Here is a 21,845-nt window from a genome sequence, read left to right as displayed (position 1 = left end):
AGGTCATACAGGTGTGCAAACAATCACAGAACAAACTGAAACATCAATTGAAAAATAAGGTATGTGTCTGTAAAAAAAAAAGCTCCCTATAGCTACAAAAATGCAATATAAAATCCTGAACACGGTTTTATAGTATAAAATATCTCAGTTTAAGCCTGTGACGTGATAATAGTGTTAGAACTTGAAGATATGTTTTACCGATTCAGTGAGTGTCAACATCTTTGTCTTTTAATAAACATAGTGTGCCACACAATAACCCCCCTCTGCTTCTCACACATGGAGCAGTCAGGAAGTATAAACTGCTTTGTGCTCCACAGCAGAGACCGTTAACCTTGGGTGGATACAGGTGAGTAATCCAGGTAAGATACCCTACATTGCAGATGTGTCAGCTGTAGTGCAGGGAGGAAAAGCAGCAGCTTGAAGAGTGGGACTGAAGCACTGACACGGCTCCTCACTGTTTCAATCCAATATGTCTGCATGCAACAGCAAAATGGAAGATGTGCACTCTGAAGTGGTTAAAGTCAGTGTGTGTTTGATTTTCCTGCAATGACTACAGTTTCGCTCTTTCCTAATCTAATATTCTGTTCTCTTATTTGTTGTCAGACATTTTGACTTGTCAAAAGTAGGTAAAGCACAGGTGTTACTAATAAAACTAACAATGGCCCTGTCCTATTCAAGTGTCCCAGTGAGAGAGAGAGAGAGAGCCAGCATGCACAACACAGGATCCTGAAGTCAAAGCAGCTAAATGGAATTCAGCCATCATTCATTTAATCATTTACACCTGAGTGATTTTCCTGAAGTGATGAGTGAAAATGTCCTCTGTTAAAAAAGGCCTTTTGGAGCTGATTCCTGTTACCTCCTCAAACTCACCACCAAGCTCCCCATGTAGTCAGGACTCATCGTTGTCTTCATCCAGAGAGCTGGACCTCTGATGCATGAGAGCGATATCATCCAGCACTGCTGTTCAAAGAGCTCATTAATGCCATCAATGTCACCTCCAGCATTGCTGGTAATTTGACCTTTTCACCATTTTAATCTGTTAAACCTTCATGGACCTAAAGCATTGAAACATATATGTATACCCTTACTCTGTGCCTTTGATGTTGTTCCTTTTGGATCGGCTATTTTTGTTTTAATTGGGCTTCTTGTATTCCTAAAATATCTGTAATTTTCTCCATCACAAACATTTCGTCTTGTGTATCCGAGTCCTTTCCAAACCGTTTTCTAATAATTGCTTTCTTGCTAGCCGGCAGTAAAACCTTAAATCCTTACTTTCTTTTAGGAAGGTTCCCTTGTCAGATTAGTACTGTAGGACTCCTGGGTCTTATTTTATACCCAAAGAACAACTTTCTAGACTTCAGACTGTATCCCAGTACAGCTATATCTTTGGGCAGCTCCAAAATGATCTGTGTACAGTCTGCAGCTAAATGTCCACACAGCCACCAGTAGGTCTCTGCGTGAAGGTTTGTCTCCTGTAGAAGAAAAAGCTTGCAAACAGAAACACAGAAATCAGTGCAGGCATAAACTGTGCTTCCAATCGGCCAAGGCACCAGATCACTGCGTCATGTTTGAGAGCAAGCTAATTGATTGTGAAGAAGAAAAGGCAGGTTGTCATGTTGATTGTGGATGTTATCGACCCAAGGCAGTTATTTCACATAGTTTATGGGTGACGTTCAGTGACATTAGCAGAGCACTTAGAAAGCCCCTCCCATGATAAAGCTATGTAGCTGCTTTTTAAATTCATCCAACATACAGGAAATGTATTCACATGCATGAACCTGTTTGACATCAAAGAGACGTTCATTATTTAAAGGGTAAACTTTATTAAGTGATGAAGTTATCAAATATGAACCACGAACAGAGATTAATTCTAACTTTCAGTGGCAACGTTACAAAAAATACATTTTATGACATCATAAGAAAATACAGTAGATATGTTTAATGCTCACAAAGTAAGTGAACAAATACGCCTATTAGTCTAAGAGAATCGTCCAACAGGGAAAGCACAGCATAGTGTGACAGAAGAAGGCAGTAAGCTACGTCGTGATTAATGACTGTGTGCACATTGGCTCTTAGTTTCTGCGCCACACAGGTATGGAGGTTTGTCTGGGAGCTACACCATCAATGCAGGGGATGAAGTAGGAGCTCTTCTCCAGGCACTCGGGAGTGAGCTTCAGACACACAAAGCAGAACTCCACCTGGCAGCGGGGACAGATGATGTTCTTGCAGCCCGTTTTGTCGTGCTCCACCCTCTGACCGCAGGTGGGGCAGGCCCGGATGGAGGGACACGCGTCGACCCCCTGCACCTGAGGGAGGGCGGTGGTCTTGCAGTTCTTGAGGAGCTCGAGGTCGTGGTTGATGCAGCCGTCGTTGTCGCAGCGGTCAGAGCGAGGAGCCGGGCCCTTCCATGTCTTCAGACACTGCCAGCAGAAGTGGTAAAGTTTCTTCTTGTCCCCTGTGCAGACTGTGCACTGCACGTTGAGGTTACTCGGGTCCTCTCTCTCCACATAGGTTTTACACCCAGGACACTGTTAGAAAGGATGGGAGAGACAGTAATGGAAAAGTGTAACATTAAGGGTGTCTAGAGTTAGATGAGAAGATTTATACCACCAATTATCATGTGTCATCTCTTTTGTTTAATCCCTATAAAAACTGAAGAGTAGCAAAAGAAAATATGGTGTTTTTTTCAACTTTTTTACATCTTCTATCATGATTCATGACAGGCAAACTTCCCGAACTATTCCCTTTAAGTTTTTTTTCAGTTATCTGTATAATTGCTGGTTGTAGTAGAAACAACCAATCTCTGCTGAACTCATCAGTGAATCCATATGTAATTTGTTGAAGGTCACTCACTGTTTTGAAATCACAGTACTCTATGGCTGCCAGAAGTGCGATGTTCTCCTCAAAGTACTGCATCTCTTCAGATGTCAGCACTGCCAGTCTGCGCACCTCTTGATAGGACCATTCTTCATCGCACCTCTGCAGGGTGCCTTGCTCTAAAGCAGGGCACTTAAATTTGAATTGGCCCTGAAATTAAAAGGACACATATGTTATATTGCATGTTGAAGATGTTAGTTTAGCATAGGGTTATTTACATCACATGTAAACCGAAGAAAGGTGACATCCAGCCTGGACAAAGGTCACACATACACACTGAGGACATAACACTGTACAAATGTTCTGCTTGCATCTCGTTATCAGCAAGAATGAAACACAAAAAAAACAACTTTTGCATTTAAGTTATGTGAGGAAGTCAGTGTTCACCGATTCATTTGAAGGAACACATTTTCAAAATGGGCTCTATTGTATCATATTCTCAGTTTGAAATGAGATGGTGGAGAGTACCTGGTCCAGCAGGCTGCGGCACCACCCGGTGAGAGACTCTGGGGTGACGGCATGACCGCAGGACATCTCTGCTCGGAGACACATGTCTCCCTCCTCTGGTGCTGAGGAGCACAACAACAAGGGAAGACAGTGAACGCACCATCACAGTACATATTGCACATAATGTAATTGTATTCCACTGGGGTTTGTGTGCTTACGTAGAGGATCCAGGTCATCCGGTCTGTTGACAAACTTCAGAGTGGTGTCTTTGGGGTCGTATCTTTTCTCCTCCTGACTCTGTGCAGTCATCTTGTTTCAGCTCCTCACAAAACACTTCTTCTTCTCTGCACTCTTGTTTCCAGTGAGGTTAACGAGGCTGACTACTGTGTCGCATTCACTGACTGATTTGTTTTTCTTTCTTTGTTTTTACTTTCACTTTCTCCCTCCCTGCAGTTACAAGAAGTCACATGAATGCAGGGTGGCAGATCTGGATTCCCCTTCTGATACTCATATTTAACTTTCCATCAACAAGCACTACTTTGGGCGGATGAAACCACTACAAACCCTACTGGGGGATCAGGTGATTCCCAGTTCCCAACATTGCGAAACTGAATAAAGAACTGCAATCATGCATTGGTAGTGTTCAGGCTGCAGAATGGAAATGCTGCTCAGGGTTTTAGGATGTAAGACAAACTCTCCAGTGTCCAAAATGTGCAAGTGGTGTGGCTGTTTTCAGGAAAGCACAGATAATAGAAATATAGGGTTTAAAAGTAAAGTGCACAAACGTTGTGTGTGTTACACAAAAACAACACTTTAGCAGCTGATACTGAAGAAGTTGGCATTTTGGTTAATGATGATGATTATTAAGTTCTTATTGATAAATCACGAGGAAACATCCATCTCTCATATACTCTCATTGTTTTTATTTGGCATATCTGCTACTTGTGTATTGTATCATATTTGTTGTTCCGGCTGAAGCTCATTAAATAAATCTTGTCACATTTACAGTACCAGTCAAAAGTTTGGACACACCTTCTCATTCAGTGGTTTTTCTTTATTTTTTATTTTTTCTACATTGTAGATTAATATTGAAGACATCCAAACTATGAAGGAACACATATGGAATTATGTGGTAAACAAACAAATGCTCAACAAACCAGAATATGTTTTATATTTTAGAATCTTCAAAGTAGTTGAATGAGAAGGTGTGTCCAAGCTTTTGACTGGTACTGTACATTGAGGTGGAAGCTGGAATGTTGATTAATGGGCACTGTCCCTGATATATAAATACATTAATAAATAAAAAAAATACTTTGAAGACGAAAGTGAAAGTGTCCTCGACCCTCCTGTCACTTCGATCAACAGCCTGACGTTTCATTTTCTCTGACTGCGGAGTGGAGAGCAGAACAGAAACTCTCACCCACGACAACAAATAGATAAAACAAAAACACCACAACAATGGGGAAGATCTACCAGGTCATCGTGCACGGACTGAGGGGGGAGAAGATGATGGTCGACCTGTGCAACACGGATGAGCAGTTTAAGAGCATGACGGTGCTGCAGCTGAAGGAAAAGATAGCAGTGAGGCTCCCCGAGAGCGCAGGTAATCTACTCTAACACCTCCATGTGTGAATGCTGGTTTCGTGTTATTTTACTGGTCCGAAGTTACTAAGTTACTTCATCCTAGAAAGCAAAGACGTGTTAGTTTGCTGTGGTGAAAGTAGAAAGCACTCTGATGGTTTACTAGAGGAAAAGTAGGAACACAGAAGTCCTGTTTTCAACATTTTACTCAAGTAAAAGTATTGACAGCAAAATGTAGCCGACTTAAAGTGCCTGTATGAGAAGCACATTTATCATTATACATGCACATTTGAGCAGAATTGTAATGCTCCAGTGAGAAAGTTGTGTTTAAGTACAATACTTGAGTACTTAGTTACATAGTTCCCTGTGGTGATGTGATGAGGTGGTACAGATTGAAACTGGGATCCATCTAGTCAGAAAGCTTTCAGAGCTCTAGTTGCCATTAAAATACTGTTGAATCAGAGGTTCAGATCTGCAATATCCACCATTACTGTTTTCATAGCCACATTCAAGCCTTCAACCAGCTGAGAAAAAACTGATTACCATTAATAGTTCATAGTCATAAGGCCGAGAATGTATATTTGAACCTGACCTCAAAAGAAAACTTATTTTAAAGGATATAGTGATATATTACTTTGAACCTGATTTCTCTCTCTCTCTCTCTCTGTGTGTGTGTGTGTGTGTGTGTGTGTGTGTGTGTGTGTGTGTGTGTGTGTGTGTGTGTGTGTGTGTGTGTGTGTGTGTGTGTGTGTGTGTGTGTGTAGGACAGGATGCTCTGCGGCTGATCTTCACAGACAAGCAGCTGGATGGAAACACCGTCCTGCTGTCCGAATATGGGATCCAGAACCAGTCCGTCATCCACATGGTGGTGAGGGTTCCTGGAGGACTGACCGCTTGACAGAGACCAACTCCTGCTGCTGTTTGCATATTTTAAAGTGTCACTGTTTTGTTGCCATTATCCTTTTTAATACTACCATGTTTTTAAAAAAGCTGCTGCTGTTCTACAAAATAAAAATAAAAGTTCTGTCTTAAAGCCTTGTTTTTGATTAAGTGTGTACATATGAAAAGCATCAACAGGGCATCAGATACAGGCAGAAGGTCTCATGTGATGAACAGGGACCACCATGGGAGCCTGCAGAGGCTCAAGTGGCCTACAACAGAATAAGAGACATATAATATCATGCATAAAATATGTTCTTTAAAATATTTACTAGTTTCATTTTAAATTACAGTAAATTGAATAATTTAATACTATAGGGTGCAAATCTTTATGAAGGTATCAAAACACATTTAACAAATATCATAATTCCCTACACACATATAGTGTTCCTTTAGGGATATTGTAATATGCAACAATTACTATGGATAATGTATCCACAGATGATCCACAAATAGTATGCTGCGTTCATGTCCTCCCGTAAATCAGACAAAGAATACAGAGGAGAAGCTTTTTCGTGGCTTGCGATATTTCTTTTACATTAATTTGCACAAAGAGCCTTTTGTGCAATATTATTCAATTTCCTTGTCAGTCATGTGAACCTTCTCCTCTTATAAAATATATTTCCAACACACCCTTGATGCAGCATTTCTCAGGTTTCTGAGAAGCGAAAGAGAAAGTAGACCGAGGGTCGTACTGGAGACAGAGACACTGCTTGTTCGTGTCAACGAACAGAAAAGTTGACCAACATTTGGGAATGTCTTGAAAGTGTGAATCTTACAACTGAAAGGTGAGTAAATATTGTTTCTGCATTTGTGTTTGTTTCCAAAAACAGGTGCGATTCATTTATTGTCAACAAGTGATTGTCAACTCCTTTGCAGCTGACAGTGAAGCAGTGGAATGATACCGTCGTTTAAAAGGAATCAAAATGGATTTCTTCAAAGATCTTCACCAAATGTTTTCCTCTCCAGGTAAGATCATCTGTATGTGTTGTATATATTGGTGGGAAGACAGTAATGGAATTTACATGCATTATAATCAACCTGCTCCCAGCAGACAGAACGTTCCATGGCTTGAGAAACCAAGGGGCAACTTGTTACCTGAACAGTGTGCTGCAGGTGCTGTTCATGACCGAAGACTTCAGAGAGGCTGTGAAAAGGTTTGTTTTCAAAGTCCAACTTCATGCCATGTAATGCATTTAAACCGTATTGAGTCCTCAGTGCACCTTTGTTTGTCTTTATTTTGTGCAGGCACACCAATGATAATCCTGGGACTGAGTGTATTGATCATCATCTTAATTCCTTGTTTGATGATTTACAAAAATATGAGGCATTCACCTATCAAATTACAAAAAGGCTGTGCATCGATAACGGTACAGTATGTTAGAACAGCAGATGACATTAAGGTCACATGGAGTACAGTGTCTGAAAATATTTGCATCCTGTGAATTTGAAGTGTTAATCCCAGCAGCGCCATTTCATTATTTTAATATTCCCCTTTATTTTGATGAAGAAATACACATTTATTTCTGCTCGTCCCCCCCTCAGTGTATGAACAACGTGATGCCACTGAGTACTTTGAGAAGATCTTAGGTCTGACCAGTGATCATGCATCACAGGTAAAGATGACATCATCCATATCGAAGGGATTCTATTCTTCAAATGAAAAATACTTTGTTTACAAGTTGTGTGCTTTCAGATCTTCCACGGAGAGTTGACGCAAAAGACCAAATGTTCTAAGTGCTTAACTGAGACTGGGAGCGACGGGTTATTTTGGAATCTTGCTCTTCCATTGGTGAATTCCTACAATGGAGACTACAGAGTGGTAAGAAACTCACAACCTGCCAACTAGCAAAGCATTTTTTTCTGTTCTCAAGTCATGTCTAAACTAAATGAGCCATTTGCAGAAGAGCATGTTTCTCAGTTACATGACTAATTGTGATTTATCGAAAACTCCTTGAGAAGACATTCATGAACACATCACACATTAAATATAATTCTAATGTGTGTGATGATTCTATATTCAATATGATGATTTATCATCTTTCAACTAAATCATATCGTGATAAAATCTTATATCGTGATATTGTAATACAGAATGACGTTGTTTAAATTGATAATAAACACATACTAACTCAAATTTGTCAGAAAATCTGAGAATCAGAAACTATTTTGTTGGTCTGAGTATTCTGTTTTTGTGTGCGTGTAAACATAGTCAGTGTATAGCTGGAAATATTTATTAATTTATCTATAACTTCACTTGAAACTGTTACGTTAATTTTGCCTCGTTCAGGAATTCTGTCGCTAATATCGAAAATGACTTTTTATCAGGTGGATGGCATTGCCGAGTATTTCAGAGCTTCAGACTTCAGCGGAGAAAACCAGATGTACTGTGACGTGTGTGATGAAAAATCTGATGCCACTATTGTGAGTAATGAGAAGAAAAAATTCTGATTTGTGTACATTGGCTCTGTGATTTTGCAACGACAGTATTAACAGTTGATTTTGTTATAACAGTATTATAATGTAACATATTAGTAAGTGTTGGGGACTTGTTTCTTTCAGTATTGTGAAGTAAAGAATCATCCAGAGGTTTTGATGCTGCTGCTGAAGAGGTTTGAGTTTGACTACCGATACATGACGTATGTCAAAATCAACCTCACTGTGGAAGTTCCCTTCACCCTTCACATACCAGAGGTGTGGCATATTTTACTATTTTATCATGAAAAATTTCTTTTTCATTCTTGATAATAATGTCTGTCCTATTTTCCACTGGGGATCAGAATCAGACATATGAACTGTACGCAGTTGTGGACCATTTTGGAGATCTTAGAAGTGGACATTACAATGCAACAATCAAAACTCAGGACGATGAGAGATGGTATCGCTTCGACGATGACAGGGTCACATTGGTAAGACTGATCACTCGTTGTGATATTGAACGTTAGATTTTGCATTGCAAAAAAAACCCAGATTCATCATGTTATGTTTGTTCATTCTTTTCATCAATAGCTTAATTACCGGCCGCTCCAGGTGGATAACTTTGAGAAGTAAGTTATATTCCCACCTTTAATTTTTTTGCGATTATTTCTTAATTGTGTGGTAATCTATTATTTTCAGTTGGATTGAATAGACCACATGAACATTTTTTTAATATTATTTTACACCATGCTGTAGCAGATTGTTTCGCTTTACAATACTCCAAGACAATTCTTAAAACGCTCCCACTTAACTCACCACCTCCACTAATTACGGTGGCTGCAGAAAAAAAAAAGAAGTAACCCTTTTGTTCATGCATGGAAACCTATATATGCGTGCATGTAAGCGTGCACAGCAGAAAGCCCCTAACACAAGCCATACATTTCGCTATATTAGAAAATGACCTTACTCTCTTTTGCACATTTCTCCCACTAGATCCAGCAGCGCTTACCTTCTTTTCTACAGGAAAAAGAAAGGTAAGATGGCAGACATTTTCATTGTTAATGATGTGCAGTGTTCAGATTGCTTTGTACTTTGCCTGAATTTATTTTCTACCTTTTTTCCAGTGCACGCTGCTGATACTTGTACTCAGGACTTCAGAGAGATGTCCACTCCTGAAGGCTTTCCGCCTGCTACCAGTGATATCTATGATAAACAGGGTCAAGATGATGAACAGATGGCAGAGAGAAAGCATGTTGAGGTGGCAGCAGAGGCAAGTAATGAACCTGCAGTAACTGTTTCCATCGACATAAATGAAGAAACAGCAATTGAAGACAAAGTCAGTGTTGATCCTAGAGGAGAGGGGCTATCACCTGACCTCTACAGAGAGAATCAGGACAATGAAGGTTATTCCAGGCCGAGCAATCATCAGGAATGTAAAGAAGACAGGAATAACTTGAGTTATCATGAAGAAAAACAAAGCGATAAGGATAAAATAATGAGGGATGATGAGGAAGACAAGAGAGGAAATGCACAGGCTGACAACCAGACAGAACAGAGAGAAAGCTTATCTAGAGAAACTCAACTACAAGAGAGTGTTGATGATCAGGGTGATGGCCGTAACAGAACAGGTGATGTTAGACAGAGGAGACCACAGGAAGGTCTAGAGGGTGAAGACATGCACATCACAGACATGCAAAAACAGGAAGACAGCAACATGCATCCTCATGAGGTTTGTGTTGACATGCAAATGGATGTAAATAGAGACAAGGGTGCAGAGCGTCAGGACAATGAAGGATTAGTTAATGTAAGACAGAACGCGTATGAATATCAGGAAGGTACACAGGAAGTTGGACAAAATTACCTCAAACCTGTTGGTGTAGATAAACAGGATGACGGGGAGAGGGTGGAAACAGAAGATGAGGGCCACAAGGAAAGAAAAGCAGGGAGAGATGAGCTCTGGACAAAAGATAACCTCTGCAATGATCCCATTCAAGGCAGTGGAGTTGGTAAGATTAAACAGAACCCGCCTAAAGATGATCAGAGGTGTAAACGAAAAATTGGAAGCAGATTTTGTCAAAGCCAGGAGCATCTGAGAGACGAGGAGGGAGATGTGATGGGGGGCAGCCACCAAAAGAGAGGGGATGATGAGCATGCACATAGAAGAGGGGCGTCAGAGAGACAAGGACAGGATCAGAATGGACGATCAGAGCATGTTACAATGCAGAAAGATGTTGGTGCAGCGAAAAGAGCCAAAGGAGGTAATGAACATATTCAAAGAGGGGCAGACTCTTCTTTTAGACAAGCAGGATTGGCAGGAAGCAGCAGAGTGACGGAGAACAGGGGAGATGGCAGTGTTGAAAAGTGTGAACCATCAAATGCAAGAACTGGACTTAATGAGGAAACAATGGAAGGAAGAAGTAGTTCAAAGCAGTCAAAAACATATACTGGAAAGATAATTGAGGAAGAAATAATAAATGGTGTTCAAACAAACACTCTGATAACGAACATAAGAATTAAAACTGTAAAGGATAGCCCTCAAGGCAGCATTAAGAGTTTGGTAGAATATGATGAAGGAAATGTTGAAATCAAATCTGATACAAAAACAGATACAAAGGTCACATTGTTAGAGGGTGTTTCCAATTTACAACTGAAGGACTCACCTTTGCCAAAGCCACAGAAACGCAGGAAAGAGGAGAATGAGACAAAGAGCAGAATCTCTTCAAATGCCAGAAAAATTAAAAATGTGTCTGAAGCACAAGAACAAGCTGTTGGAATACAACATGCAAAGAAACAAAGAGGTGGGAAGAGGATAAAATTCTGGCATTGCTTTTCCCCTCTGAAGCAAAAAAGAAAGGAAAAAAAGAAACGAAACAAGACTACTGGGTGTCTCTCTGTTTTTCGGAAAAGCCGGAAAACTGGAGACCAGACTTCAGAGTCGGAGTAAAAGGGAAAACATACTTTGTACAGGAAAACGCAAATTGTTATTTTACAAGACCGCTAGCACTGTACAAGTTTTTTCTTGATGCTTATTGATAATTATGGAATATATCACTCTACTTTTCCAATCAGCAATCAGGCACTATCGCCAGTACTATAATAATGTGTAAGTTTTAGTTTGAGTGTCTGTTGGTAGCAATCTTTTGTTTGTTTGGTCTGGTTCAGTCAAACATCAGCGCTGCTGGTTTTGGATAATGTGAAATGCATCACTTCCTGTTTGCCACAAGATTGTTTCTGTATGAAATAAAATGCGAAATACTTATTGCAAAAGTCTGTAATAGAATGTCATGTTTTGGAAACTGACTTATAACATCTTTAATTTAAGGAAAAACAAGATCACTTAACTTCAAATGATCTGAAATCACATTCAATGAATGAATGATCAAACATTTATTTGTCTTTTGTTGCTCTGCTATCGACCATTTAGATTTTATTTTGAAAATGTTCCTTTAAACTTGTTCAGAGATGTATAAATATATGGCACTGAATGTAACATCTGATTTGATCTCATGCAAGAGATTATGTGAGGAAATGAAAATTCAAATGGATGTCTTTGTATAGATATTTTATTTTTGACTTTTAAAGTGTTTCCTTATTACTGTTAAGAAATATTTGTAATTAGTTTGGCCTTTTGAACATTACACTTGTTAATTATTGCTGCACTGACCACTAACTAATGTCACAAATGCTTTAGATTTCATGTTTATTCATTTGAAACCAATTTGTATTAATTTGTGTAATTTGTTGGATTCTGATGGTTAATTAAAACAATATATGTAAAATAAAAAAGAGCAATGAAATACATGCTTAGACACGCACTGTTTTTGTGGAAAGTCATAGAAAGTTCTGATGGCAGTAGACATTGTCCAGATAGGGTTGGTTTATTGTAAAACAGAGAAATCAAGTTTCTCAAATCACAAAATACCTTTTCCAAAACAGGATTAAATTTCAGGATTGACACACATTTTAGTTAAATAACAGTAGTCAAATCACAAGAAACAGGCATGTATGATATGAATATGTTGGATTTTGCATTTGATAATATGTTAATATTGTGTCATTATGAAAAGTGTAATGGCAATTTGTCATTTTCTTCTTTAATCATCAAAATTGCTGCTTTTGAGGCCAGATCCTGGTATTGATTGCCCGGTCTGTCAGACCTCACTATCAACTTTTTTCATTTTGTTCTGGTTCAACCTCCCCTGAGTTCATTTGTTTAAAGAACACTTTGTACCAGGAAATATTTATCTGACATATAAATACTTCCAAGTAAGACACCCGTGATTCAGATAGTCTGAAGATATGAGAAAGGATCGAGCAGCAAACCTCCGCCCTGCCCTAGATAAAGCAGTCATAAAAACAAAATAGACTGTGTTATGTAGCTGACATTTGAATTTCACTTTCAGTCTGTTGCATATTTACAGGAATTCACATGACATCTGGACAGACTGGTTTGGTTTTCCCCTAAAGTTGCTGCTCATTTAATTATATGTTTAATGGCATTGATGAAGCTGTAATGGCTGTAATGGTTTTAACTGGGGGGTTGGGGTATAACTACATTTTTATTGTTTTGTGAAAAAGAAAATATATATATAAGAAGGAGGTGATCGCCACTAGTCCACCTGTTGCCTCTGACATAAACCTTGCCTGTGAGTTGTTATACTGTGTGTTTGGATTGTGTAATGCTGCAAATTATTGCTCTTCTTAGGGTAAATAAAGTCTCAATCTGAATCTGATAAAGATAAGATAAAGATAAAGAGGTTTTTATTGTCATTGTAGTGATGCAACGAAATTCCATTTGGTAGCCCTCAGCCAGCCAGCAGCAGCGTTATCAACAATGATAACAACAATATACAAGATAAAAAATATAAAAATAAAAATACACAAAAGGAATAAAAACGTTACTATGTACAGCAAGTGAGTATTTAAAATGTGTGCAGTGCAAACAGAGTATAAAGTGTATATATCTGTGATATTCAAAGGGGTTAAATACGTTAAATATACTTCAATTTAAGGAATCCATTTTGAATGAGAGCATGCAGATGATCCAGTAAAAGCAGTGTTTACTGCATGAAATGTAATATGCAGGTAGGTCACATGATCAGCCACTCTCTCAACTGCAGAGTCAGTTGAAAAGTCTGCAGATGGAAATACTGCAGACAATGTAAAGTGATAGAAAAAGATCATCAGATCAGTATAGTTGGAGAGGTAAACAGATACATGCTAATACATATTGCCTATATAAACGTGAAGTGTGTGTGTGTGTATTTTGTTTTCTTTCTTTTTATTTAATCTTGATTTGACATGGGTGGGCAGGGTGAATACTAATGCGTGGTTAGTAAAGACACACAATAATTTAAATATGAACATTTGGCAGTAGGCCTTTAATAGAGTAGAGGCATAAAGTAGTACCAGTAGGCTACCAACAAGTACACAGCACACGAGTAAATGTATTTATATCTATACTGGTAATGATGAACTAGTGTGTCGTGAAGGCAAATTGTATTATAGTTGACCAAAATTACACTGCACAGTGTAACAAACGTGTACAAAAGAAAGAAGTACTACCCTGAGGCCTTCCGCTTAGCACTTATTGTATTCGTATTAGTTTGTTGTATTCGTATTAGTTTGTTGCACTTATTGTATTCGTATTAGTTTGTTGTATTCGTATTAGTTTGTCTCTGTACTTTTGCTCTGGTTTATGCTCTTAGATGCTTGTTTAAGAAAGGAGATGCACTTATGACTTCTGGTGACTAGTAGTTCTCTTGAACACCTATGTTGAATACACTTATTGTATTCGTATTAGTTTGTTGCACTTACTGTATTCGTATTAGTTTGTTGTATTCATATTAGTTTGTTGTATTCGTATTAGTTTGTTGCACTTATTGTATTCATATTAGTTTGTTGCACTTATTGTATTGATATTAGTTTGTTGCACTTATTGTATTGATATTAGTTTGTTGCACTTATTGTATTGATATTAGTTTGTTTCTGTACTTTTGCTCTGGTTTATGCTTTAAGATGCTTGTTTAAGAAAGGAGATGCACTTATGACTTCTGGTGACTAGTAGTTCTCTTGAATACCTATGTTGAATACACTTATTGTAAGTCACTTTGGAAGAAAAAGCGTCTGCTACATGACTGTAATGTAATGTAATGTACTGTAATGTAAATGCAATGTACACCAAACACTGGCGAAACGCGTTGCAAACGGCGAGGAGAACTGACTCTCCACGCTTCCCGTAGAACGTTTTCCTCAAAGATGGCTGCCATCAGGAGCGGGTTGACTCCGGGTTGCTTAGCAAGATGTTTACTGAGAAAAACTGGAAAACAGAGCCGCGGCAGCCATCCATTTCCAGATATTTGGAGCCAGGTATGTCTTCTTTACAGTATCATATGTGGAACTTGATCTCTGCTTCTGAAACGAAGACGCAAACAAAGACTTTCCAAGGCTAACTCGCTAGCCGGCTAGCATCCTGCATGCCTTCTGTGTGACTTTGACAGTGTCAGGCTCTGTGGTGAAGACTGAGTTACATAGCCAGGTTTGTAAACAGTGAAAGCATGGACAGTGTTGCTAAGATCCCTTCAACACCAGCAGAATATCGACTGTAATAAAGTGTACACATGTGTGAGTGTGTCTCTGTTAGCATCTGCTAGCTTTGTCAATAACTACCACAACCTTTATGCAAAAGTACAGATACTCGGGCTGCTGCTGGACTATTGGTTTAGCTATGGTTAAGGGTTAAAGCTAAGCCTGACATCCTGTTGTTAAGTCTAAACCTAGCTCCTGTGTCCTGAAGAAGTTGCATAAATGCCCCCAGAGGTCAATGTTTATCTTTGACCTGCTGCACACCTGTTTTGTTCTGATGTTCAGCTCATAAGTTCAGTTAAATGGTAGATTTCTGCACCTCAGATCATCTTATTCATTTCTAGAAGTTCAAATCCTTAATTATGTATGTTTTTGTGAATTACATTACATTACAGTCATTTAGCAGATGCTTTTATCCAAAGCGACTTACAGGAAGTGTATTCAACATAGGTATTCAAGAGAACTACTAGTCACCAGAAGTCATAAGTGCATCTCCTTTCTTAAACAAGCATCTAAAAGCATAAACCAGAGCAAAAGTACAGAAACAAACTAATACGAATACAATAAACTAATACGAACGCAATAAGTGCAACAAACATCCATGCATCCATACTTCTTCGTAGGGAGCATGATCAGAGTGTTTATATTAATCTGCCATTTTATCCTCAGGAAGTAAGCAGTAGTTTTGACAGTAGTGTAGGCAGGTGAATCACCTGTGAATTGTTCCGTTATGTGAGGTTATATGTCCCACTGTAAAGATGCTAATGCTGTTGTTACTGCAGTACATTTAAAGAAAACCGTATAATTGTCAGGTCCAAATATTCTACGATATGATTTACATTTGCATTTAAAATATTGTGTAATTACAATTTCATTTTTATGACTGCAACTAGCCCGTAGATATTTAAACACATACTGTCAGTAGTTCCGGTGGTATTTCTTAATTCTTCCCCCGGCAGTTGATTTAAAAACTGTAAAACTGTGTGTATCTGGCTGTTTTGACACCCTGTCTCTCTGCTTTCACAAACAGCGGTTGCTCCAGAAGTCCCATCTGCACACAGCGTTTGAGTGTCGCAGTCCTGCCACCAGGACTCTGCTGGGCCGCAGACAGCATGGGAAGTTCCTCTGGGTGAACGCCGTGGCCGTCAGGCTCAACAGCTCACAGGTCAGTATGAACACAGGTGATCAGACTAATGGCAAAGCTGCTGATGAGAAGCACCAGTGAACGGCGCTTCTCTAATCAAACTCAGGCCATCCTTGTTAGAAGTCCAATACATTTTAACTGTGTAGATTAAAGATCTACTCAGATATATTGTATTAGTTTGATTTGTGGATTTTTTGAATGACCAGAATTTAAAAGGTGGTCCTGTTTTACTTCCCTGTTGTGTACAATCATCTGTGATGTTAACAGAATTGTCATTTTGGAATTGACCTCAAGCTCCAGTGCTGTTGTTGGCATGTTTGTGGTTTGATTGCACTTTTATTTACAATCTCATCATGGATTGTGCTTTTTATTTTTTTCAAAGCACATTAAGGTACCTCTAAGTCTGATAAATAACCACCTGCTTTGTCAGGTTTCTATTCATTTAGAACTCCCACAATTATGTTACCCTATAAAGTTTTCCCTTTTGACCATAAGTTGAAAAATATATATTTCTGTAGATTGGTCTTGGTTTCTGCTACCATGAAACCTGCTCCACCTGATTTATCAACACATTTTGTGTTTTGTTTTTTTTATTCATCAGTTCTGATCTTGAACACAGCTGCTTCTTCAATTGGACAGCTTCCTCTCATATTAAACACTAGAGTGCTAACTGAGCCAGTGATGGTGAGAAAAATGTGGCTCCACCAACACATTTGTAATAAACAGTTGATGACATGACTGGTATCATAATTGCACGTCTTTATTTCGTTGTACTTGATGTATATTTAGCCTAAAAAGTGTTTTATTGTGATGTTATTTTTTGACATTTGTTAGCCGTTTCTGTCGGGCCTTTTTCATGTTTTTTTATTTTATTTTTTATTATTGCACTTCAGTTAGTTCTATAGTTTGTATAGCTCTTGCTATTTTTCTGTGTTTTTTTTTTTATATTTGAAGTATTGAAATCCATCAAAGTGAAATGAATTATGGTCAGAATGTGAGAGTTTATGATGCGTTGAATATTTGCTGAAGTCAAGTTGAACAACAGTTTGAATTAATCATTACACCTTTACCTTGTTGTTATGGATATTGCCAGATCCCACCTGAAGATGGAACCAGAGCAGCTCCCCTCCTGGAGTCTTCCTCCATCTCTCTGCCCACTGACCCGACCCCCGTCATCACACAACCCATCACTGAACAGGTGGAGCCCTCATCTGAAGTAAAATCATCTCTCTAAGGCCTTTAGTCACCTTCTAACTTGAATGATGTGATTCCATTTTTTCATCAATATTTTCAGATCGCAGTGGAACCCGTTTCCATGGCAGCACCATTAGTGGACCTCTCTCCTCCTCCTCACGTCTTGAATTCCTCTTCTGAATTTTTGTCCGGTGACCCCACCGCTGTTTTATCGCAGCCATTCATTGAGCAGTTGGCTGATGCTACACCGACCGCAGTGGAGGTCCTGCAGGCCGCGGCTACAGAAACCAGTTTAGCGGAGCTGGGATTGGGCGCCTACACACCAGTGGGGCTGATCCAGAACATGTTAGAGTTCATGCACGTGGATCTTGGTTTGCCCTGGTGGGGGGCCATTGTTGTAGGTAAGCAACACTTACTATAAATCAATCTTTCAACATTCAGGCATTCTGGGAAAGTAGTCAAGGCATGTTATAGCACTGGCTTCTGTATTTCCTGTGTCCTTTCTGATCCTTTTTTTTAAATATCTTTTTCTATTTATCTCTCTGTTGTAAAGGAACCGTGTTGGCCCGTATGGCCGTGTTTCCAGTCATAGTGAAGGGCCAGAGGGAGGCAGCCAAGCTGAACAATGTTATGCCCGAGATGACCAAACTCACATCCAAGATGAACGAGGCCAAACAGAGTGGAAACAAATTTGATTGTAAAATTTCTCCCGTTTTTTTACTTCATTGCATTTGTTTTTCAGTCAGTCACAATTAAGATGTTTATGTGTGTGTGCTTGTAAAAAAAAAAAAAAACTGAAAACAGCCGCATTAACTTGTCAAACTGTTGCATGTTACAGTTGCTAAAGCCTACTCCGACCTGAACTTGTTCCAGAAGAAGCATGATGTGAATCCCCTCCGCGGCTTCCTAATTCCTATTGTGCAGGTCAGTTTGTTTTCTTGAAGACTTTTGTTATAGAATTTTGTAAGAAGATTAGATAGATTATCAAGAACTGATGAAAGCCACACCTAGACTTTGAATGCCTTTGAAGTTCTTCTCCACTCTTTTCTGGAAGTGTATTTCACATTACACTTCCATATCCTTTTGCAGCTGTTACTGTGTGAACAAAGGTATATTGTAGATCTTCTGTAAGCCTTGGACAGATCTATAAACAAATTGCTTTTTTGCTTTATCAAAATCCAAGTTTCCATATGCCACTCAGTCTGCAAAGTGTCTTGGTTTTGGCTCAAGTTCCATTGAATTAAATCCTACTTTAATTTTAAAACCCAACATGCTCACAAGTCCCAGCTAAGGGAAAGCATTGAATGGGGATTTATTTGAAGATGTAGATCACAATATTACTGCAGGTAATTAGTATTCAAAGTTACATCTCAGCCCGGTCTATTGCTGACTTGATTCTATTCCTACTTATGTGACATGGTATAACACTATCACACGGTTTACACGTTCCACAATTAAAGGCTTGTTTCAATCTAAAGTTTTGCAGACTTCTCTGCATCTTGCCAGCACCACGTTGCTCCTAAACTTCTTTACCCATGCACATAAATAACTACCTTATAGTACTATCACCTGCTGTAAACAACAAAAATATATATGTACGTGTATTCTTACATTTAAAGACAGAATAATAGCAAATATAAATATAAACTTTTGAATAGTCAACATATAATACACTATTCAAAATATGTATAAAATGTTGTATGAACTTAAATAATATAAGAACAGATAAAACGTGTGATAACAACATTAAAAATGTACAAAATACAAATATGTGGCTTTTAGGTAGTACTTAATGCCAGTTTAAAACTCAAAAAGTTGTATAACTGTTGAATTATGTTTTGAAGACCTGCAAGCTGTTTTTTCACCGTTCATATCTATGTTCGCTCCTCCAGGCACCAGTCTTCGTCTCTTTCTTCATCGCGCTGAGGAAGATGGCCTACCTGCCGGTGCCCAGCATGCAGACAGGAGGCATGCTCTGGTTTGCAGACCTGACGGCAGCAGATCCTTTTTATATCCTGCCTTTGGCCGTCACCGGAACCATGTTCTTCATCCTGGAGGTTCGCCAGCTTTCACCCAACTTGTGGACATAGTAACTGTAGAATGATATCAACCCTGCTCATCTGCATTTTTTTCATTGCTCTTTTTATGCCAGCCAGAATAAACACAGAATAACTAGACTATCATAACAGGACTAGAATTCCACTGACAGAGTTTTTGATGTTATGATCTTGTTTTAAACTGTTTAATGTTATCATGCTTTAAATCACCACATTGTCGCTCTGTCTCTCTTCAGTTGGGTGCAGAGTCCGGTATCGACAACCCCAACCTACGAGCCATGAAGACTGTGTTCAGGATCATGCCCTTCGTCATCCTCCCCCTCACGATCAACTTCCCCACGGTCAGTCTGTCATTCACCCACGTCAGTTTTACTTCAAGTGGGTTAAACTCTGCTCAATTCCCAAATAATGGATTGCAGCCGCTGATCATTTGCAGAGTCTATCCCGTCTCAAGTTACGATTCCCAAAAGATATTTTGTTTTGGTGATAAAACGGTGCAAACACGTCCATCTAGTTTCGCAATTTGGCCTTTTGTTGTGGAGGGAAATAGAGAAGAAATAATTGTATTAGTCTATATAATAGCCTTAATTGTTATTCATTTTCTTTCTCACTTTCTGTTTTTTCCAAAATAACACGTAGTCAAGCTTTATTAATTTATTTTCCTGAAAAAAATAGTCTTATACTGTCACTGCATCCCAAAATATATGAGTTAGAGCAAAGTATGACGACGCCTTAGCATGGCTACAATCACTGTTAACAAGATCACTGGAAAGTCCAGCTGTGACAGAATGCACTTTAGTTACCACCAACTCTCTGAGGACGAATAATTTCCCTTTTACTGCATGTGGCTATTATTTCTCGTCGTTGGAATGAGACATATTTGCATAGAAAGGGGCCAATTTTGCACCAAATGTCTTCATATTACCTCATTTATATACGAGCACTGCAGTGAAGGATGCATTTCTCTTCTCTCACTGCTTTGAGAATAACACTTTTTTTATTTTTATTGAGTGGACATGTTTATGAATTCGCCCCTCAGTTTGTGAAATCCTTTTCTTCTCAAACAAACCTTTTAGGCGGTGTTTACCTACTGGCTGACGTCCAACTCCTTCTCCTTGGCTCAACTCGCCCTGCTCAGACACCCGTTGGTCAGAGAGAAGTTGAACATCCCCGAGAGGATCAAACACCCGGCCTCCGCCCTGCCCCAAACTGACGGCCTATTCGAGAGCATGAAGAAGGGTTGGTGTCTAAACGTGCATTGAAAAGATTGGCTCTTAAGGACATTTGAAGCATTGTTTTTTTTTAAGTAGAAATGTTAAACTAGTGAGATATTCATGATTACATTTTTTCTGTCTTTGTACATGTTGTGACTTTGTTTTTTGTCTCCAGGCTGGAAAAACGCTCAGCTGGCCCAACAGCTGGAAGAGAGGGAAAGAAGAATCAAAAATCACCTGGACATCGCTGCTAAAGGTCAGTCCCACCACTACTTCATCAGCTCCACTTAGACAGACATTTTATTTTGTTGTTTGACTTTATTTCAGTCACTGAGAATCATCTGGCTGGAGTTGTTTCTAAATGTAAATATTAAATGATGAAAGGCCTGTTGGATTAATAGCTTGAACAAATACAGGTACTGCTTATTAAAAAAAAAAACATTATTAACTTTATAGCATGCTGTTAAAGAAATAGTTTTTTTCACTAGAATACAGTACTTTGTGATGTTTTGATCTCAACTGGAATAGGGGCTCCCCCTTGTGGACACAGTCAGTTATTGCAATAATAAGATTTGAGGAATGATTATTTAAAAAAACAGAGGATTATCTGGGATTATGAGATTGATAGCCAGCAAATATTGTGAAAAAGATTAATCCTGAAAAATGCATACATTTATTACTTGTTTCTTGTTGGAATTTCGGTTTCAACTTGTTTATTAGTTAAGGTGTTAGAAACTGAAGACAACTCCAAACCGTCCAAAAAATGTATTTTTCTTCCATGTTTCAGTTGTGATAAGTTTACATGAAAAGCTCCAAACACTCATATCAGAATCCTTTATTACAGTTTTAAAGCATGTGGACAACAGCAGAACATCTGTAAATCTTCAGCTTTACAAGATTTACAGATGTTCTGCTGGGACGGTTGGTCAGACAAAATAAGACTTTTGCAGTTTTTACTTTTTGCTGAATTTTTATACCTAACAAGGAAAATAATTGTTAGATGACATTATAAGAAAAGTTAACAATAGTTGCTGGGAACCCTGTGTTTATAAAGTCTACCTTCACATCCTGAGGGTTAGATGAAGCCGTTAGGATGATTGTTTCTGCGATGTCCAGGCTTTGACACTCTTTATTACTCTCTGCAGGTCCACTGAGGCAGACTTTTACCCACAATCCCCTCCAGCAGAACTCACCCATGGCTGCAGCATCAGCTAAAGACAAGCAGGCTAGTGGCAAGGCGAAGCCATGGAAGGACACTATCGGATAAAACTATCTTGACAGTAATGATTTATGTACATATTTATGGATGGAAGAGAGGACATGGTGGGAAAGGGATCGTCATTATGTATTATTCTAATTAAAATGGAAAATCTGCCTCAAAACAACCAC

At 38.9% G+C, this 21,845-nt stretch overlaps 3 protein-coding genes across 5 annotated transcripts; 2 read left to right on the top strand and 1 right to left on the bottom strand.

The window, feature by feature from the left end:
- Window positions 1-1,790: 1,790 nt before the first annotated feature.
- On the bottom strand, window positions 1,791-3,751 carry si:ch211-212k18.15 (uncharacterized protein LOC563681 homolog). Its single transcript, XM_054601146.1, has 4 exons — window positions 3,543-3,751; window positions 3,346-3,446; window positions 2,854-3,027; window positions 1,791-2,528 (listed from the first exon to the last, which is right to left on the bottom strand). Exons 1-4 carry the CDS (start codon window positions 3,631-3,633, stop codon window positions 2,073-2,075), a joined length of 822 nt encoding a protein of 273 aa, XP_054457121.1. The 5' UTR covers window positions 3,634-3,751; the 3' UTR covers window positions 1,791-2,072.
- Window positions 3,752-4,695: 944 nt separating this feature from the next.
- zgc:194655 (uncharacterized protein LOC794380 homolog) lies at window positions 4,696-5,938 on the top strand. Its single transcript, XM_054601147.1, has 2 exons — window positions 4,696-4,927; window positions 5,670-5,938. The coding sequence occupies exons 1-2, from the start codon at window positions 4,783-4,785 to the stop codon at window positions 5,801-5,803; spliced, it is 279 nt and encodes a 92-aa protein (XP_054457122.1). The 5' UTR covers window positions 4,696-4,782; the 3' UTR covers window positions 5,804-5,938.
- A 605-nt stretch (window positions 5,939-6,543) lies between these two features.
- On the top strand, window positions 6,544-21,836 carry oxa1l (OXA1L mitochondrial inner membrane protein). Of its 3 annotated transcripts, XM_054601144.1 has the most exons (21): window positions 6,544-6,632; window positions 6,724-6,813; window positions 6,896-7,001; window positions 7,093-7,214; window positions 7,390-7,460; window positions 7,541-7,666; window positions 8,173-8,268; window positions 8,407-8,538; window positions 8,625-8,753; window positions 8,854-8,891; window positions 14,505-14,631; window positions 15,878-16,012; window positions 17,085-17,189; window positions 17,286-17,586; window positions 17,739-17,882; window positions 18,024-18,109; window positions 19,078-19,242; window positions 19,479-19,583; window positions 20,319-20,481; window positions 20,632-20,712; window positions 21,602-21,836. In XM_054601144.1, the coding sequence occupies exons 2-21, from the start codon at window positions 6,771-6,773 to the stop codon at window positions 21,721-21,723; spliced, it is 2,397 nt and encodes a 798-aa protein (XP_054457119.1). In that variant the 5' UTR covers window positions 6,544-6,632; window positions 6,724-6,770; the 3' UTR covers window positions 21,724-21,836. The 3 variants fall into 3 exon arrangements, with proteins under 3 accessions (XP_054457119.1, XP_054457118.1, XP_054457117.1); XM_054601143.1 differs by lacking the exons at window positions 14,505-14,631; window positions 15,878-16,012; window positions 17,085-17,189; ... (6 more) ...; window positions 20,632-20,712; window positions 21,602-21,836 and adding exons at window positions 9,256-9,296; window positions 9,387-12,936 and having other exon boundaries at window positions 6,899-7,001; XM_054601142.1 differs by lacking the exons at window positions 14,505-14,631; window positions 15,878-16,012; window positions 17,085-17,189; ... (6 more) ...; window positions 20,632-20,712; window positions 21,602-21,836 and adding exons at window positions 9,256-9,296; window positions 9,387-12,936.
- Window positions 21,837-21,845: the final 9 nt, after the last annotated feature.

Source organism: Anoplopoma fimbria, chromosome 7 (assembly GCF_027596085.1).
Source record: "Anoplopoma fimbria isolate UVic2021 breed Golden Eagle Sablefish chromosome 7, Afim_UVic_2022, whole genome shotgun sequence".
NCBI lineage: Eukaryota > Metazoa > Chordata > Actinopteri > Perciformes > Anoplopomatidae > Anoplopoma > Anoplopoma fimbria.
This window is presented reverse-complemented; position numbering and strand designations above follow the sequence as displayed.

Bases quoted from the DNA above. Each gene is read 5' to 3' on its own strand.
- si:ch211-212k18.15 (XM_054601146.1), bottom strand. From the start codon at position 3,633: ATGACTGCACAGAGTCAGGAGGAGAAAAGATACGACCCCAAAGACACC. The intron at 3,447-3,542 runs GTAAGCACACAA...TGTGCTCCTCAG, and splicing joins GGATGACCTGGATCCTCTAC to CACCAGAGGAGGGAGACATG. The intron at 2,529-2,853 runs GTGAGTGACCTT...CCTTTCTAACAG, and splicing joins AGTACTGTGATTTCAAAACA to TGTCCTGGGTGTAAAACCTA.
- zgc:194655 (XM_054601147.1), top strand. From the start codon at position 4,783: ATGGGGAAGATCTACCAGGTCATCGTGCACGGACTGAGGGGGGAGAAG. The intron at 4,928-5,669 runs GTAATCTACTCT...GTGTGTGTGTAG, and splicing joins GAGGCTCCCCGAGAGCGCAG to GACAGGATGCTCTGCGGCTG.
- oxa1l (XM_054601142.1), top strand. From the start codon at position 6,771: ATGGATTTCTTCAAAGATCTTCACCAAATGTTTTCCTCTCCAG. The intron at 8,269-8,406 runs GTGAGTAATGAG...TGTTTCTTTCAG, and splicing joins AAAAATCTGATGCCACTATT to TATTGTGAAGTAAAGAATCA. The intron at 8,539-8,624 runs GTGTGGCATATT...ACTGGGGATCAG, and splicing joins TCACCCTTCACATACCAGAG to AATCAGACATATGAACTGTA.